The 18,451-nt window shown below is 58.9% G+C and overlaps 1 protein-coding gene across 1 annotated transcript; it reads left to right on the plus strand.

Annotated features, from left to right (window-relative positions):
• Positions 1-13,323: 13,323 nt before the first annotated feature.
• FOS (Fos proto-oncogene, AP-1 transcription factor subunit) lies at positions 13,324-16,008 on the plus strand. Its single transcript, XM_015865233.2, has 4 exons — positions 13,324-13,625; positions 14,057-14,305; positions 14,423-14,530; positions 14,642-16,008. Exons 1-4 carry the CDS (start codon positions 13,485-13,487, stop codon positions 15,245-15,247), a joined length of 1,104 nt encoding a protein of 367 aa, XP_015720719.1. The 5' UTR covers positions 13,324-13,484; the 3' UTR covers positions 15,248-16,008.
• The last annotated feature ends 2,443 nt before the right edge of the window (positions 16,009-18,451 follow it).

Consider the following 18,451-nt stretch of genomic DNA (forward strand, 5'->3'; position numbering starts at 1 on the left):
CCCCATGTCTCAATGGCACCTTAAATAAGGTGGTGGGTTGTTGGCTGTGCTAGTTGGGCACAAAACTTGCCCTTCAGCTGTTCCTGATGGGAATGCTGCCAAAAGTGCACTCAATGAAGATGGCTGCCCAAGGTGAGGGAAACAGCAACCAACAGGAATACAGGAGCAGGTATGAGGAAAGGCTCGTGTCTGAGTGTGTTTAAAAATACCTCTTCCCAAAGATCCCCAACTAAGACGAGTTGTGACTTGAGCAGCATTCTTAAAAGAACAATTCTGAAGGGAATTGTTCACACAGCCTCCCAGAGAAACAATCGCGTCAAAAGGATTGTAAAAAATAGCCAGCACTTAAGAAATAAATATTCTTGTGTAGGCTTTGCACATGAGAGCAGTAAACATTTACTGTGTAGGAAGCTTCAAGTCTTTATTCTATTATGGTGATGATTAAATGTCAAAAAAAGTTTGTTAACAGAGGCTGCACTTCTTCAAGGGCTGATTTCGATAATTCTTAGCTTCTCAGCTATTTAACATTTGCATCTGATTGTTCTCAGATCTTTTCTCCTTATATGTAGCAAGTGAGCACAAGAACACTGGGAAAGAAACACCAAGATAGGAGAGAGCATGAAGCACTATTTTAAACACAAAACTAATCTCAGCTCTAACTATGGAGTCACTGTTTCTCAATGATAATATCCCTGTGTCACCTGGTAACGATAAACAGAGGACACTTATACACAGGGCCACTATATATTTTAAATATATTTTCACACTTGGGACAAATGAGGTGCAATGGACAACACCAGTCCTGGCTCTCCATTGAAAACAATCTAATGAATTCTTCCAGATTGACATGATCTCTTCATGGTCAGAACAGTCTTACTGGTTATTTGAAGATTACATGAAGAAAATGCAACTCGTGATCAGCAAAGTGATCAGCATCTAACTAAGGGTTTAAAAAACAGTCATATATATCAACAGTAGAACAGTTGAATGCCACTCAAATCAGCAGAGCTTGGAAAGAGGCTTGGCAGCAAAGAAGGCAGTTAGATGGGATGTTTATTGGATGGCTTCCATCAGCTGCACTGTGTGGTGGCTTGAGTGCTGGATTATAAATATTTCCCCTTGTGAAAAGGAGAAGCTGGCTGGATGAACACTGAATCAGCAGGACATATTCTTATCCTCAGCAGAGATTGGTTTGTAAGAAAGCAGGAATGGGAAGCATTGAATTAGGCCTGGGAAGTCCCTTCTCTCCACAGGCACATGAGAAGAGCACTTATCCTTGGAAGCTAGTCAGCATGGCACGTGGGCAATGGGAATATTAATAATTTCTAAGGCAAGACTTCTGTGGAGCAGGATGGCTCACCAAAACCACAACCTCTGTAGCCGCTTAGTGCAGATGGGCAACTTCTGCATTGCAGAGTTCCTTTTGTGAGGCCAAGCTGGGCCACCAGGCTGGATGTGGGTGCACGAGGCATCTCAAAACCAAGGTGGGAGATACCTCAAGGGCACTGATTTTCTCACAGATTTACACAGGCAAAAAGTTCCTCCTAAAGTTTACACCAAAAACTGATGGGCCTTGCTAGCCCTGTCAGTGGGGTGGGCTTAGTGAGTCCCGAAGACATGGATGACCATTGCATGCAGCACCTGAAATGGAAAAAGACTGTTCACGTATAAGCCTTTTGTTGAGCAGCGCAAGGCTTTCCAGCCAGAGGGAAGAGAAAACCAGGTGACTGAGATGGATAGGAAGTGCAGGATGATTCTCATCCATGCTGCAGCATGGCTGGGGAAAACTGATAAGGGTCAAGTGAGGGAGCAGTGGAAATTTTATTTGCCTTGCAGTGTGCATGACAAGACCCCCCAGGAGCTTCCTATGAGGAGTGGGATACAGGAGAGATGTCAGGTTGCGGGACAGTTCTGGTATTGGTGCTACTTTTGTGCAAGTGGCTGTGAGTCACCACAGCAGTTCTGGACCAGGGGAGTTTCCAGGAGCCCAGGGCTGAAATCCCCAAGGATGTAAGTCTAGACAGGGTGCTCTTCCCTTTGACCTCATTGGGGGCATCAGCTTCCTCTTTATGCAAGTAACACCAACTACCAGGACAGGTTATTTTGAGCTACAGAACAGTTATGAAAGAGCAATGTGCTGAAGGTTTGAGGGAAAAGATGCTCTTGCTGTAAGCATCCTTTTCAGACCACTTATGTGCTAGGCTGTTTCTTGCCACTGCTAGGAAAGAATCGGTATTCCTAAAAGTCTTCTAAGGAGACTCAAATAGCCAGAGAAAGGCTCTTGACTGACGCGAGGCAAGAGCTCATTAAATAAACTCTAATTCCCCCAGGATAACTGGAGGGAAATCCCATCATTAAGTCTTCCATCAAGTGACGTAAAAAGGATTGCAAATTAATCCTGCTCCCCATTCATCTGATTGCAGCTGAGAGCATAGCAATAAATACCAGCCCCCTGAGCAGCTCTGGGGGAATCCCAGCCCCTATTGCCTGCTCTCCGGGTCTTTTTAACAAGTGCCAGGATACTTGATGTTCACACATACTTCTCTCATCTCTCAAGAGCTGGTGTGCAGGTTGAGGCATGGATGAGTGCAGTGGGAGCTACAGCTGGAAATATCACATGCATCCTGTGTTCACTCTTTTGAATCAAGGGGCTGTGGGTGCTGCAGAAGTAACATGGACACAGAAGGTGGGATTTGGTACACAGTCACATGAAGGCTCTTGATTCCCAGGCACCCCTTTTGAACTGCTTCAGTGTACACAAAGATGTCCCATGCTGCTTCTTGAACCCCAGTGTGCCTGTGCACACACATACTTCCCTTGGTCTTACATAAGCCAAAGGAGAAATAGATAAAAGAGAGCAGAGAGCAATTGCTGATTGTTTTGCATGGCCTTGTTTGACCCCTGGATTCCAGCATAATTCCTCAGAGAGCCCAGCTATCAGTGAGATAAGATAACAGGCATTCGCACAGACAGAGACTTAGCAAAGAATGTCCCTGAGAAAACTGAGCAGCTCCTAGTTGGGCTTGGCAGTCCTGTTGGCAGTCCCCAGACAGGACGGCGTGAAGGATCCACCATGTAGAACAGGTACCTTCCTCTCATCTCACTATTTCTCCCTTTGTTTCCACTGAGCTATTCAGCTCCAGGAGCTCATGTGGAAGATGAGCAGATTTCATTTGCTCTATATGTGCCTTGGGGTATTTTTGATCCCAGAGTGAGGAGCTGCTGCTGTTGCTGCCTGGCTTGCTCCTTGCTGAGCTGCTATTTATAACTGCAGTGCCTGCCTTGAGAAGCTGGCTGGGGTCGGAGGCACCTCTCTGAGCAAAGGTACCCAGTGTGCTGTGTGACAGAGCTGGGGGGAAGGTGGCAGGACTCCAGAGGACAGGGTGTAAATTAACTTCATGAGTGGGCTAGGAATTTTAAACCTTTGTCCTTTTTTGTTGTTGTTTCCCCGTAAATAATAATGAACATAGAGACTTTCTCTGGAGCTGATGTTGTCTTCAGAGTGTTCAACAAATATTAACTAACCCACCTTCCCAAATCCTTCCTCTGTCAGCTGGAAGAGGATGAAATTAGCCCCCAAGAAGAGAGTGGGATTCTAAAGCATCCACACATCCACACGAACATCAGGGAAAGATGTGCCCAAGGTCACAGACCAGGTGGGCAATGTCTCTGCTGCGTTCCTGGCTCCCTTCCCTGCTTTCAGATCAGTAAACCAAACAATAAAAGTCTCAATTGCAGTTTCTCTTGTTATGGGTGGAGGGCTCAGGCCTTATCTGGGTATGTAAGCTCAGATGTCGGCAGCAGTTTTGCAGGCTCTCACCGAGCTTTTTGGTTTGGTTCTTTTTTCTGGTTCATTTCTCAGAGGACCTGAGCCTCCAGGCACACTTTGTGAATCAGCACTACAGAGCTGGGGGGCTCCCCGGAGCTGCACAGCCTCCAGAGGCACAGTGAGGCCAGCCCATGCAGGTCACACTCAGGGAACAGCAGCTCTGACTGCTGGCTCTGCAAGGAACACGACAAGCTCTCAGAGAAATGCCCCTGCTGCAGCACCCCCTACTTAGGGTCAGCCTGTGTCCAGGCGTTTGGGCTGCCCCAAAAGGGGTGAGGCATGAAGCCAGGCCCTTGCCACCACCTCCGCATGCATACATCTGTCCCTGCAGCCAACCCGGTGGGTGGATTTTACTTGAAAGCTCTGGCAGCTCGTGCCACTGATGGCAGAGCCCTGAGCCATCTCCCTCTGTCTCCCTGGAGTCCCTGTGCAGACGTAGGCACACGTCACCGCTTGCTCTAATTTTATCCACGTTTGATGGAAGAGACTAACTGAGCAGTGGGGAGGCAGCTATTTTGGTTTTCTCTGTGGCTTTGGGTTATATAAAGCATCCTGCCATGACCTGCATTGCTCGGGAGCTGCTTTTCTTTCCCCGCCGCAGCTGCCACCAAACATCAGCTCGGGTGCTCCCCTCAGTTCCCACGGCACCCATGCATGGGGCATGCAGCTGTGCGTGTGTACAGCATCCAGATGTGCCGTACACATGGCATCCAGCTGTCATACGCGTGGCATCCAGCTGTGTCCCAGGTGTGCAGCATCCAGCTGTGTCCCACGCATGCAGAGGGAGCCTGTGGCAGTGAGATTCACATCTGCAGGGGGAGATGGGGGTGTTTGCTCTTCTGTGTGGTTTTCACAAGTGTGACGTGCACTCAGGTCCCCCCGTGCCGATGCCTGCGGTACAGGCACTACCCACACAGCAGCACTCTGTGTGGGCACCACCATCGTCCCCCCACGTGGTGTGGAAGCAGCTCTGTTAGGTAGCGGCAGCAGCGGCACCTCCAACGTGCAATCCGCAGGGTTTCTCCAGTAGCTCGGCTCCTCCACGTCATGTGTGGTGTGGGGGGATCCCGGCACTCACAGCAGCACCCGGCCCCACGCAGAGGCTGTTTCCCAACCGCAGGGAGCCAAGCGTGGCTCCTCTGGTGGTTTAGTCAGTGATGCTCCGCTGCCTGAGGCTGGGAGGAAGCAGAGGGGGCCGGAGGTTTGCTGGGTTTGGAATTGTTGGAAGGAGGCAACGTGACTGGGACTCCCTTCTCCTCCCCTCTGTGGCGCAGGCAGGTCTGCCAACATCTGGGTTATGCGCTGGAGGGAGTGCTGGGGAATGCCTCTTGTTTTTGTTTCTTGCGCAATCAGCAAATTTAATAGCACAATGCAGAATTGGAAGCTAAAGTAAACATGACGTGTCACGATGCAGTTGCAAACAGCCCATTAGCCGTCACTCGTGCCCTTCCCCAGCTCCAAACATGCCCCCTGATCCCATTCCCCCCTGCAAACAGCCGAGCCCTGCTTTCCTCAGTGAGCTCCCTGAAGCTTCGTGCTCCCCTCTGCAGCTTCTTTGCCTCCAGCTACCTTCTCCTTAATGCCCCCTGAGCGCAGGCTGTGGCACCCCTTGCTCCCACACAGTTCCCGCTCGGCCGGACGCACTCACTTCCTAAAGAGTCACCTCCTGGAAGGCAGCCGAGCCTCCGCGCCTGGCACAGTCACTGCCGGGGCAAGTCAACCTGCAGGGCGTGGGGCTGTGCCACCCCCATCACACCAAGTACCCATGGAGAGATGACAGCAGAGCTGCCCCGTTGGGCACTGGGACCTGTGTCCACCTTGCATGTCCCTCATCCATGCTGGCAGCAGCAGCTCATCAGCTTCGAGGTCACTTCCCTCTGGCACGTGCTCCCTGGGGCAGTATCTCCATGGCCCCAGGGAAACCACCGGGGGCCACAGCCACCACCATGCGTGCATGTGGCAGCGTGCATGTGTGCACGTCAGCAAGGAGGAGGGAAGGATCTGAGTGCTGCAGGCACTGTGAGTGGCCAGTACGGGCTGGCAGGCAGGGATGCCGCTCCAGTAAGGAAGTTCAGCTGTTTCACAACAGTCACAACCGTGCCGAGTCCCCTTAATGGGGGCGGGAGGGAGGGAGAGAAAAGTTGGAGCAAGGAGGATGGCTGCAGCCCAGCCTGCAAGGTGGGTGGCTTGGCTGCGTGAGCTCACAGCCAGGTAGTGTCACCTCGGGTGAAGCTGCTGTGCACCATGCAGGGGTCACTGAAAACACCAGAACCAGCACTGAATGAACACGAGCTGCTCAAAAAAAACAAAACCAACCTAAAATGCTTCAGGAAGTGAAAATATTACAGGATCTGGATAAATGTGAATAGGAGAACAGCCGGTCACCGTCCCCTGTCAGCTCTGTCTGACATTGTCAGTGTGCCCAGATATGCAGAAGGGAGGGGAAAACAGCACCGTGCCCCCCACTACCTCATATCCAGCACTCAGTAACATCTGTCACAGCAAGGCAGTTCAGCACAGAATAGCACCAGGCGTGGCCTAACAAAGGCTCTGCATATAATTGGAGCCCTATTAACTTGTGGCTTCTGTGTGGCCATGGTTACACCATTTTGGTGCTCTTTGAAGTGGTCTGAGAGATCAGCACTCATTCACACCCTCCCCGTGGTGCTGGCACAAGAGCTCATGTACCTGTGTGGTAAGCCAGTTCCTGGAGCTGATGAAGCAGAAAAGGGACCGGGTTCTGTTATTCTAGAGCTGCACTCCTGCAGGAGCAGCTCACCGCTGGGCTGCAGGGCACTGCCACACTCCCCAGCTCCTCCCTGACCTGCGGCAGCTGCTGTGGGCCCAGGCAGTACCAGCACCTTGGTGGCCCAGGCCTGGCTGCTGCTCATTCCAGCTCTTTGGCTCAGCACCCAGCCACCTCCTGACGTCGCTGTGAGCTGTTTCACCTTTCTCAAATGGCAAGGTGCTAACTGACAGCAGCAGGGGGTTTTCTGCTGAGGTGGCACGACGAAGCAACTCTGTGTGGGGAGGGCTGGGGGCTGGGCCGGAGAAGGGACTCTGGCAGCTGCCCTTGCTGGCAAGTAACTTGACGTTCAGTTTTCAGCCAGGCAGCATCCTGACCTCCTGCGGGCAGCACAAGGAAGGGGTGGAAATACACAGCTCGGGCAGGAGGGCTGCAGGAGGACACTATGCTGCAGGGCTGAATCGGAGCTGTGGGGCGCCCCGTCCCCCTGAGCCTCTCTCTGCATGTCACAGCCCAGCTGGCCCACATGCCGCAGGGCAGGGCGAGCTCAGGAGCCAGCAGCCAGGGCAGGGCTGGGCTTGAAGTGGCACTGCAAGGTGAGCCCCGCTCTTTGCCCTGGGTGAGGCCCTGTGGCTGGGAGGGCTGCAGCATGGCAGCTACGCGGGGTCACCAACAGACAGAGGGCACAGCGTGGCTACACAGCTGACAGGGATGGGGCACGAGGCAGTGCGCAGAGGGCATCAAGCTGATCGGCCTCTCTGGCAAGAGCCTATGCTGACAGCCGCACTGTGTGTACGCCAATCCTGCTGCATTAACTGCAGGGCACCTCAGTGCCGCTCCTGCCATCGGCCACCCACACTCTGTGTTTCCACATGGCGGCCATGACCATGCGCAGCTCTTCGCACGCACAGCCATGGCCTGACGGAAGGCAGCACCACGGGCCTGCCCCTGGGAAGCAAACACTAATGGCGGCCCCACCCTTTCCTGCCCCGGGCGGCAAGGCGAGGGGATCCTCATGTACACCGTGTTCGCAGACACGGGCGTGGGACAGGAACCAGAGCTCGTAAAATGGCTGGGCTTGAACCCGCTGCCCTCCACCTGCCAAAACAAACAGAGCTGATGCAAAGCCAACAGCGGTGACAGCAGCCTGGCTGCTGCCGAGGGCTGGGCCGACAAGTGCCTTCCAGTTTGCTGGCCTCAGCAGATCGGGGCAGGAGCGGGCGCTGGGAGTTCCCGGCCCCGGGGGTGCCGCGGTGGGGCGGCCCGGCGGTTCCCTCCTCTACTTTCCTTGTGCAACACCCGGCGCCGACGCAGCGCTCGGGCCTCGGGGCAGACCCCAAATGGCGTCAGCGCCCGCCCGGCCCCGGTGCTCGGGGAAATGCCTGTGGGCGGGAGGCCCCGGCACCGGGCTTCACCTCCGTGCGGTGTACGGGAGGAAGCCGATGTCAGAGGGAAGGGCAGTGGCACCCCGCGGCACGGAGGGGGCTGCCAGGACCGCTCGGTGCACGGGAAGGAGCCTGGGCCCTGCTGGGCACCTGCACAACAACCGGAGCAACGCCAGGCACCGAGCACAGCAGGGCGAGGCTTCGCGGGGGGCAGCACGACGAGGGAGGAAGGCAGGGAAGGAGGGAGGCAGGGAGGCAGGGCCGCCCCTCACATCAGACAGGGCTGCCGTGAGTCACAGGGCACAGCTGGTTCCCCCCTGTCACTCGGTGGCTGTTTCTGGGGCTCTCTTGGCCGCACAGCTCACCCCCGCGCTGCAGAGGCTGTTTGATGGGTACACCGAGCTGCCGGGCTGCACACCTCACCGGCTTCAAAACAGACACAGCTTTCCAGCACGATCACTGTTACCCCGGGCCCGTTTCCCCGATGCGGCCGTTCAGGCTGAGGGTGAACTCCCCGCCCGGGAACGCACCGACCCCAGGCGGCCCCGGCACGGGGCCGAGCCAAGGGGGGGAAAGCCCTGCCGGGAGCCGAGGCCGACCGGGCGGAGCGCCCGCGGGAGCACAGGCCGCCCCGAGCTGCCGCCCGGCCCCGGCCGCCGCCTCCCAAACAAACAACAGCCGCTCCCGCCGCCATGGCGACGCGGCCCCGCCCCTCCCGCACAGGCTGACGCCGCCGCCTGCGTCGCCCGCGAGCTCGGGGGGGGGGAGGCGGGGATGACGTCCCCGGTCCGTTACTACGGAAACCACGCACCGACGTCAACAGCTCTGTGTGTTGTCAACGTTCCGCCGTCTCCCGGGCAACGTCAGGCGGTCGGCGCGGCCCCAGCAACAGGCCCGGGATTGGCCGGGAGGGGCCGCGGGCGGGACGGAGCGGCGGAACCGCCTCCTCTGGCGGCGGCCCCGGGGCTGCGGGCGGCTGCGCGGCGCCGGGCGGCTCGTGGGGTCGTTGTGCCGGCACAACGCCGATACAACGCGGCCTGGGTGGGCCACGGGGGGGGCGGCCGGGTACCGGGCCTCGTGCCCGAGGCGGGGCGGCCGCGGTGCTCCCAGAGCGACGGGAGTCCCCCGGTTCCCGGAGGAAGGCAGGGGATGCCGTGGAAACCCGGCGGTGCTCCCGGTGAGGAGCTGGAGCCGGGCCCCACCGCCTGTTTGTAGGGCTGTATTTCTGTCTGACATGGCTGGTGGACCTGCCTGGGTAATGGCGAGTGCCCCTGTCCTCCACCGGGCTCTGCTTGCAGTGCAGAGCACCCCAGCCGAACTGCACATCTCCCGTGCTTGGTAGTTGTTGCACTCGTGGCCATGTAGGCCTGAGTTCACACAAAGGGTTGTGCTGCTCCTCTCAGCAGCAGCCCCCACAGCCAGGCCAACCTGCAGGGCAAGCCAGGGTCCCAGGGAGGATCAAACCTCAGGCCAGGCTGCTTACACGCGTCGCATCTCTTACAGGTGCTGTTAACCCCAAGCCCTCTAATTAGGTTGAATTTTGTACTCAATAAATAAATACCCCCTGAGGAACCTCACTCTCCTGGGGTTTTCCCCGTATTTTCTCCGTCAGGCAGAGGAGGACAAATCCCTCATGGCTTGTTCTTGTGTTTCATTCCTGGGGTCTCTCCCTGCAATAACCAGGCACTGCATGAGCTGAGGTCTTTCTGGGCCCAAAGAGGCTGTGTTTGAGGTGACAGTTGTCCTGTGGAGCAGCCCCCCCTGTGCTGCTCTCTGCACCCAAATAGCACTGGGACAGGCAATGCAGGGCCCTCCTCCTCCAGAACAGGGCTGTTTTAATGGGTGGTGGTAAAGCCTGGGGCTCCTTTTGCCTTCCTCCAGGCTATCTTCAGCCTTGTGATTCCTTGTCCTGGAAATCCCTTTGAGCTATTCCCCCGGGCGCTCTCCAGTCAAAACAATTAGAGGGTTTCTCTCTACCCTGAGCCAAACAATCCCCAACATCCTGTCCCTTTCCCTGAGTCGGGTTTGTTTGCTCTCCACCCAAAGCACAACCTCCCTTTTCTCCTTGATCTCAGTACTTCCTCCTTCACATTTGTCCTAGTTCCCTCCAGAGCCACAGTGCCAGCTGCACACGGAAGGGCCCCCGGCCCTACCCAGCCTCCTCACCCCCTGTGTAAGCACCATGACCTCTTGGCCTGCAGGGAAGAGGAGCTTTCACTGCAGAGGCTTCACTTCCAAATACTAGGCAGTTCCCCAGGTGTCTGCTCACTTTGTTCTAGGTGTTCTTCCCTCCTCTCCAGGTGGAACGGTGCCCTGGGGTGATAACTGCGGGACGCGCCTGTCGCCTTCGCCTTCCAGACGGCGCAGAGATAAGGGGTCACGTTGTGCCAGCTCTGTGCAGGCAGCACAAGGAGCCGAGGGACCTTTGTGCTTAAGATGTTCCAGCCTATTAAATGCTGCTCCTGGGGTCACTGCTGCCAGGGGCTGAGCCAAGGGCTGTCAGGGCACAGGGCAGCGTGGTGATGGGCAACGTGCCACTCAGCTTCACCATCTGTGAGCAAGGTGCAGCCTTGTCAGCACTTGGAATAGGCTCGGGGGCCCAGCATTGCAGCCAGCACAGTGCAGGGAAAGGCGCCGGGCAGAGCAATGGGGCCAGGTGGGAGAGATCAATGGCACAGTCTGCGGTAATTGGCAGCTGATGGCATGGGGCTGTGCGACCACAAGATGCCGGGATGTCTCCACTCACAGTGTTTATTCTTCAGGACGTCCCTGTCACACACCTAGCTGCTGCGATTATTAATTACTATTTATAATTTGCTTTGGGTATGCATTGCAATAAAGGTGGGAGCCTCCTGGCAGCTCCCAGGCTGGGTGGTGGGGCCACAGCTCCAGCACGACTGCGGCTCGGCTGCCCAATGAGTAGGAGGCCCCATCACTGCCCCATTAGACTTCCGATTACTGCGATCTCATTCTAACTACTCCAGAGCACTGCAGCCTCTGCCCAAGGCAGGCAGATGGAGAGGGGATTCCTAGTGCTGTGCTGGTGGCACATGCAGTGAGCAAGGGCACCGGCAATACAACACTACAGCCCATCAAGTCCATACTGCAGTGGGCGTTCCAGTGGTCGTGTGGATTGTCTGATGGTGCGGGCATGCTTTGCTGCCCAGGGTTCCCTCCATGCTGCCTATAGCACAGAACAGGCCATGTTACCACTCCATGCTTTGTGCTGTGGGCAGGGGTGGGTCGGAGCTGTCGGCTGGCTGCCAATGGGCTGCACTGCGACATGAACCTTCCCCTGGTGAACAGCCAGATGTGGGCACGGCTGCCACCTGCCCCAGGAGGCGGTGTGGGCTGTGCGGGTTGCACTGTCCCACACATCCCGGGCGCTTCTCTGCCGTGACTTCCCAAGCCCACGCTGTCACAGCCCTGCTTAGGGTGGGGTGTGGAAGTGGGCACAAGTTCCTGTGCGGTGGTTGGGACCAGGGCACAGGAAGCAGCTTGCCGGGGGGCAGGCAGATGTGTTCCCCTGGGTACCCAGGGCCAGATCCCCTTTGGGTGCATGTGATGCCCACGCAGAACCACGGCCATGACCCGGGCAAAGGGCTCGTGCCTCGCCTGCGTGCAGCCCTGTGCTACCACTTGCTTCCTCTTGGTTTTTTTTCACACTAGCTGTGGAGACATGGTGCGCACCCCGTGTCTGGAGCAAATAACAAACCCACGTCATGTGTTTTCGGTTTCTCTGTTCCCTTGCCTCAGCGGCACGTGCTGGAGATGCACAGCAGCACCTGGGCACTTTCCGTTTGATACAAACACGGTGCCCTGGGTCACCGGTAGAGATGGCAACAACACGCTGTTTGCACGGGCACCCAAAAACATTCGGGGCTGTCGGTGGAGCTTTCACTCCACTTTCACCTGCTTTCCAGAAACTTCCTTCTGGGTGCAGTTTGGCCAGAGGGACACCGGGCGGTTTGTGGCGCGTTGCCCCTGCTCCTGCCCGGGACGTGGCAGCGATGCTGGGGTCACGGCATCGCCTGTTTGCGGCGCGTCCCTCCGGCAGCAGCGCCGAGGGCGGCTCTCCGAGCTGCGGCCAGAGCGAGGGGCGGGGGGTCCGGGCCGGTCCCATGGAGGGAGCAGCCCTGGCAGGCCCGGAGCCGGTGAGAGCAGCGCCGGCCCATGGGCCCCTCGGCCGGGAACGGCGGAGCCGTGCGCTGCGGCAGTCCTTGGCTGTCCCCTCGGCGCTGACGGGCAGCGCAGAAATAGCAGCTGGCCCAGTTCTCCCGCCCCCGTGGCCCAGATCTCTAAGAACGGAGGTTGTTCGCGCGGCAACAGCGGCAGCGGCATCAGGAGCCGCATTTAGACTGTGAGCTCAAAGAGCGGGAGAGGCTGCCAGCAGGATCCCAGCCTGCACGGGTGACGCTCCTGCTTGGAGACTGCGCTGCGGGCTCTGTTTGTTGCTGTAAACACGCTGCCGCTGCAGCTTCCCTGTTACTATCTATAGCCGCGATCTCTTGGCTCCCGTGCGAGGCGAGGCTGCGGTCTGGCCGCCGGCTCTGCCTGCCCCGAGCCAGGGCTGCCGACATCCCCGCCGTGGGTGGGTGTCTCCGGGCTTCGCCGCGACGGGGATCAAAACAAAACCCAAACTGGAGGAAAGGACGGGCCTCGCCCTCGCCGCTCCCCCCGCGCCCCCCGCCCGTGCCCCCGTCCCGACGCCCGGGGGGCTTCCCCGAGAGCTGCCCTGCCCCGGGCCGCCCCGCACTCCTTCCCGGCCCTCCGTGTGCGTGACCCCGCCGGGGGGACGCGTCCCCGCCGCGCTGAGCACCCTCCCGCCGCGGGGCAAAGGGGACGAAGGGCGCCGCGCCCCTCCGCACCCCACGCGTGTCCGCGGCCGGCTCCCATAGCACGAAGCCCCGCCGGGCCGCTCGGGGCGGGGGCTGCCGGCCGCGGGGGAGCGCCGCGAGGGGGGGTCGGGGCGGCCCCGTCCCACCGCGTCCCGTCCCGTCCCGCGCCGCACTTGGCCGCAGCCTGGAGCGCTTCCCGTCAGTCACGCCCCCTCGCACAGGATGTATCCCATATAAGGATATCTGCGTCAGTGGGTTCCCGAGACCGGCCGTACCACTCCGCGAGGGGGGGGTTATCCCGGAGCGGCTCCTCCCGCCCGTCCCGCCGCGCTCCCCTCGCCCCGCCGCGCCTCCTCCGCCCCGCGGTGCCGTCGTTCCCCGCACTTGGAGGCGGAGCGGGGCGGGCGGCGGGGCCGGGAGAGCGGGGCGAGGCGGACGCGGGCAGAGCGGCCCCCCCCGCGAGCGGGCGTGGTGCGTCCCGCGTGACGTGTGCGATTCACGCGGAGCAGGATATAAAGGGTTGGCGCCGAGCGATACTCCAGCGGCAGAGGCAGCTCCGGCAGCGGAGACAGAGACGCGCGGCGCGGAGCGGATACAGGGACGCAGCCGGCCCCTCTTTGCGTTCTGCCGCGAGGCGCTCCGCTATAGCACCGCAAGGCCCCCGCACGGCCACGCAAACAGCCGACATGATGTACCAGGGCTTCGCCGGGGAGTACGAGGCGCCCTCCTCCCGCTGCAGCAGCGCTTCCCCGGCCGGGGACAGCCTCACCTACTACCCGTCCCCGGCGGACTCCTTTTCCAGCATGGGTTCCCCCGTCAACTCGCAGGTGAGGGGCCGTTGCGCGGCCGCCGCGGGGCTGGGCTCTGGGGGTGCTGGGGGGAGATGGGTGCGGGGGGCGCGCCTCGGGCCGGGTCGGGGCGATGCGGGACCCGAGGGGGGCGGGTGGCTTCAACCGGGCCGGGGACAGAGTGGGGAGCGGCCGCGACGCCGCCGCGGGGCGGGCGGGGGGAGCCGGGGTCCGGGCTGCGCGTTGCGGCGGGTGTGTAAAGCGGCTTCATTGATAAAACGCGAGTTCATTGAGGAGACTCCGGAGCGGCGCCTGCGTCAGCGCGGACGTCAGAGATATTTATATCGGGCCGCTCTCGTGCGGAGCGGCGCTGGCGGCGCGGCCCCGGGGGCGGCGGGGAGCGGCTCGGAGGGGAGTGTCGGCCGCAGCCCCCCGCTCACCGAACCCCCCCCCCACTTTATGTCCCGCAGGATTTCTGCACCGACCTGGCCGTGTCCAGCGCCAACTTTGTACCCACCGTGACGGCCATCTCCACCAGTCCCGACCTGCAGTGGCTGGTGCAGCCCACCCTCATCTCCTCGGTCGCCCCCTCCCAGAACCGCGGGCACCCCTACGGCGTGCCGCCGCCCGCTCCCCCCGCCGCCTATTCCCGCCCCGCCGTGCTGAAGGCGCCGGGCGGCCGCGGGCAAAGCATCGGACGAAGGGGCAAAGTCGAGCAGGTGAGCGGGGCTAAGGGGAAGAGGAGGGGGGTGGAAATGGGGGGCCGGGAGAGGGGCCGGGGCGCGGGGAAAGGCGGGGGGTCTGACGGACGCGCTGACCGCCCTCTGTGTCCGCAGCTGTCCCCGGAGGAGGAGGAAAAGAGGAGGATCCGCCGGGAGAGGAACAAGATGGCAGCGGCCAAGTGCCGCAACCGGCGGCGGGAGCTGACCGACACGCTGCAGGCGGTGAGTGCCGCCCCGGGATCCCGGGGGCTGCGGGGCGGGGACGGGACCCCGCGGGTGGGGGCGGGCGGGTGAGGTTGGCTCCGGCTGACGGCCCGATCTGTGCTTCCGCAGGAGACCGACCAGCTGGAGGAGGAGAAGTCCGCTCTGCAGGCGGAGATCGCCAACCTGCTGAAGGAGAAGGAGAAGCTGGAGTTCATCCTGGCGGCGCACCGGCCCGCCTGCAAGATGCCCGAGGAGCTGCGCTTCTCCGAGGAGCTGGCGGCCGCCACCGCGCTGGACCTGGGCGCACCCAGCCCCGCCGCGGCCGAGGAGACCTTCGCCCTGCCGCTAATGACCGAGGCGCCGCCGGCCGTGCCGCCCAAGGAGCCCAGCGGCAGCGGGCTGGAGCTGAAGGCCGAGCCCTTCGACGAGCTGCTTTTCTCCACGGGGCCGCGGGAGGCCTCCCGCTCCGTGCCTGACATGGACCTGCCCGGAGCCTCCTCCTTCTACGCGTCGGACTGGGAGCCGCTGGGCGCCGGGAGCAGCGGGGAGCTGGAGCCCCTCTGCACCCCCGTGGTGACCTGCACCCCGTGCCCCAGCACCTACACCTCCACCTTCGTCTTCACCTACCCCGAGGCGGACGCCTTCCCCAGCTGTGCTGCCGCACACCGGAAGGGCAGCAGCAGCAACGAGCCGTCGTCTGACTCCCTCAGCTCCCCGACCCTGCTGGCCTTGTGAGGGGCTCGCCCCGCACTGACTGACCTGCCGGGCCCCCTCCCCTGCCCACGCACCCCCACGGACTCACCACGCCCCCCGGGCCTGGGGAGGGCACTGCCGCCGCCACCCCCACCCCATCCATCTGAGGCCCGGGGCCTGATGGAGTGCCTGGGCCCATACCTCCTCCAGAGATGTAGCAAACCGCATGGAGTTTGTCTTGTCCCCAACGGCCCATCTGTGAGAGCTGGTAGTCTGTAGCATGTCCCACATGGCTGGGTTGGTGACTCCCCCCCTCCTTAGTATCACTAGCATTAACTAATTAATCCCTTGGTTTTAAATGATTGGAATTAACCTGGTGCTGGGTATCTCCGACTTGTATCTAGTGCAGCTGATTAACAATAACTACTGTGTTCCTGGCAATATCGTGTTCTTAGCAACGACCCATCTTATGTGGGGGGGGAAAGAGACTCTATTTTATTTTCTAGTAGGTAGATGAATAGCTATATCCATGTACTGTAGTTCTACATCGATGTTCATTGTAACTTTACTGATCATGCGTTGTTGAGGTGGTCTGAATGTTCTGACATAAGTTTTCCATGAAAACGTTTTTATTGTGTTTTTAATTTATTTATTAAGATGGATTCTCAGATATTTATATTTTTATTTTATTTTTTTCTACCTTGAGGTCTTTTTTGACATGTGGAAAGTGAATTTGGATGAAACTTAAGCATTGTTTGCTTATTATTGTTCAGAGACATTGTCAATAAAAGCATTTAAGTTGAGTGCTGGTGCTGTCCTCACTTTACCTTTTGCGCTACTCCCTCTGACCCCAGTGGGGCTCCCTGAACTCTACTTGGGGTTGGGCTTTACCGAAATCTGACTGCCGTAAGCGTAGGGTGCGTTGGGGTGGGAAAACCATTAAGTGCAGATCTGTCATTGCCCTGATGTGTTAGTCAGCCCTGGCTGTGCCTATGCCCTTCCCACCCGCTGGTGGGGCCACCCCTCCCCTGACCTTCCGGCTTCCGTGGGCTGGTGCACCTCTGTGTGTTGCCTGCCGTGGCCTTTCTGTGATAAACCAGAGGCGTAGGAGGGGTCTCCCCCCTGAACTGCCCGGGCCATCTCTGTGCTGGGATCTGCTCTGTCACTTGCATGTGGCTGGCAGCCCAATTTCTTCCTTCATAGGGAGGGGTGGGACTGCAGCCTTGCTTTGTGTGTCCTGGGCTTGCTACTGCAGGAGCAGCTACTGAATGTCTTCTCATGATGTTTGCACACGTCTCTTTGAACAAAATAACATATGGCACAATACATTTCCTCAGTGTTTTGTATTGGTTCTCTTGGTCCTTGGATGAATGCAAGCTATGGCAAGCAGCTTATGAGCTCTCTCCCCACCAGGGTCTTGTCTGTGCAGCCTGGACTCTTCTCTGGCTCATGTGAAGAGGTTGCTGCTCTCTGTTCCTCCTGCTGCCTGCACAGCAAAAAATGTTCCTTTGGTGGGCAAATGTCTCTGTGTGCAGGAGGCTCTTCTGCTCATCTCTTGATCAAGAATGTCATTTCCAAGATGATGGCAAAGATGCCACCTGTGCTGGCACATGCAGCTGGCCGAGGATTGCTTTTTCCTTTGAGGAAAGCCTTTGTTACTTTGAGGGTGACAGAGTACGGGGATGGGCTGACCAGAGAGGTGCCTGACATCTTTCTCTGGAGATATTCCAGACCTGCCTGGCTGCCTGCCTGTGTGACCTGCTGCAGGGAACCTGCTTTAGCAGAGGAGTTGAACTCAGTGATCCTCAAGATGCCCCTTCCCACTCCTACAATTCTGGGATCCCGTGACAGCATGCTCAGGAAATCTCCGCAGGACTCTGGAGGTCACTAGCATTCAGGGTTAGGTTTGTGCAACTGGAGGCTTCCTGGTTATGGCTGCAAGCTCTGCTTTCTTCACCCCTTCCAAACCAGAACACGCACAGGATGTACCTCATCTCAGCAGTGTGTATTGCACTGCTCAGGGCTTGCTCAACACCACCCGCGCTGTGCAAAGGCGAGCATCACTTGTGCTGCTTCCGTCTTTCAACACACGGCTGGAGGCAGCAGTGACAGCTGACAAGGAATGACCCTGGTTGCCACTGAGATGCCACCTGCTCAGCAGCAGCCACTTTTGAAGCATCACTCTAATTTACAAGGACAATACCCAGGCGCAGCAAACACACAGTGGCACTGACCCCAGAAGTCATGTAGATGTAGCTACAAGAGACAAGTGACTCGGTGAAGTCAGGAGATCTAGAATCACAACGTGTCTGCTGCTGAAAAGACCATTGTGCTCCTGGCTGGAGAATTCAGTGAGCTGCATGTTCAGCAGAGGAAAAAAGCGGCCTCAAAATACCAAGCAACCCCCTGCAGGCAAGTGGGGTGATCCCAGCCTCACGGCCTCTCCCCATTACTAGGCAGAACCTTGGGCTGTGCTCCTATCTATGGTCCTCCTGCAGCCTCTCTGAGGTTCGTTCCTTCCAGCAGTGGTAACAGTGACCACCATGTGCCAGAGTCAGTGTCTGCAGCACATGAGATGTGATCCCAGGCTCTCACCCTGTTCTTTGCCTTATCACAGAGTCACAGAAAGGCTTGGGTTGGAAGGGACCTCAAAGCTCACCCAGTCCCAGCCCCTGCCATGTGCAGGGCTGCCCCCCAGCAGCTCAGGCTGCCCAGGGCCCTATGCATCCTGACCTTCAGCCCCTCCAGGGATGGGGCACCACAGCTTCTGGGCAGCTGTGCCAGGGCCTCACCAAGCATCCATTGCCCAGTACTGAGGACTGTGGAGCAAAACTGGCACAGATCGTGCCACTGAGTTCAGCAGAGCCATGAGAGGGAGCCGTGCGGCAGCTCTGCTTGGGATAGATTAGATACAAATGCAGGTGCCTCAATGACGGGCTGTATCTGATGGATCACGGAGATACCGGCACGCAGCCCGGCGGAACAAAACAACGGGCACGATGTAAAGACAAGCGAGTAACACTCGCGTTAGTCCCGACTGCTGCCGTGCTGCTGATCCCACCGAGGGCAGCAGCGCTATTAGCGCTTAGAAGCGAAGCCGCAACGCGAGGAGAAGTGGATCGGCACCGGTACCGGCACCAGCATCCCACCCGGCGGCACGGCGGGGTGCCCTGTGGCTGCGGCTGTACCGGAGCACGGCCCGACACGGGCTGCGGCCGCTCACCCCTCCCGCAGCGCACCGCCCCA

This window comes from Coturnix japonica, chromosome 5 (assembly GCF_001577835.2).
Source record: "Coturnix japonica isolate 7356 chromosome 5, Coturnix japonica 2.1, whole genome shotgun sequence".
Taxonomy (NCBI): Eukaryota; Metazoa; Chordata; class Aves; order Galliformes; family Phasianidae; genus Coturnix; species Coturnix japonica.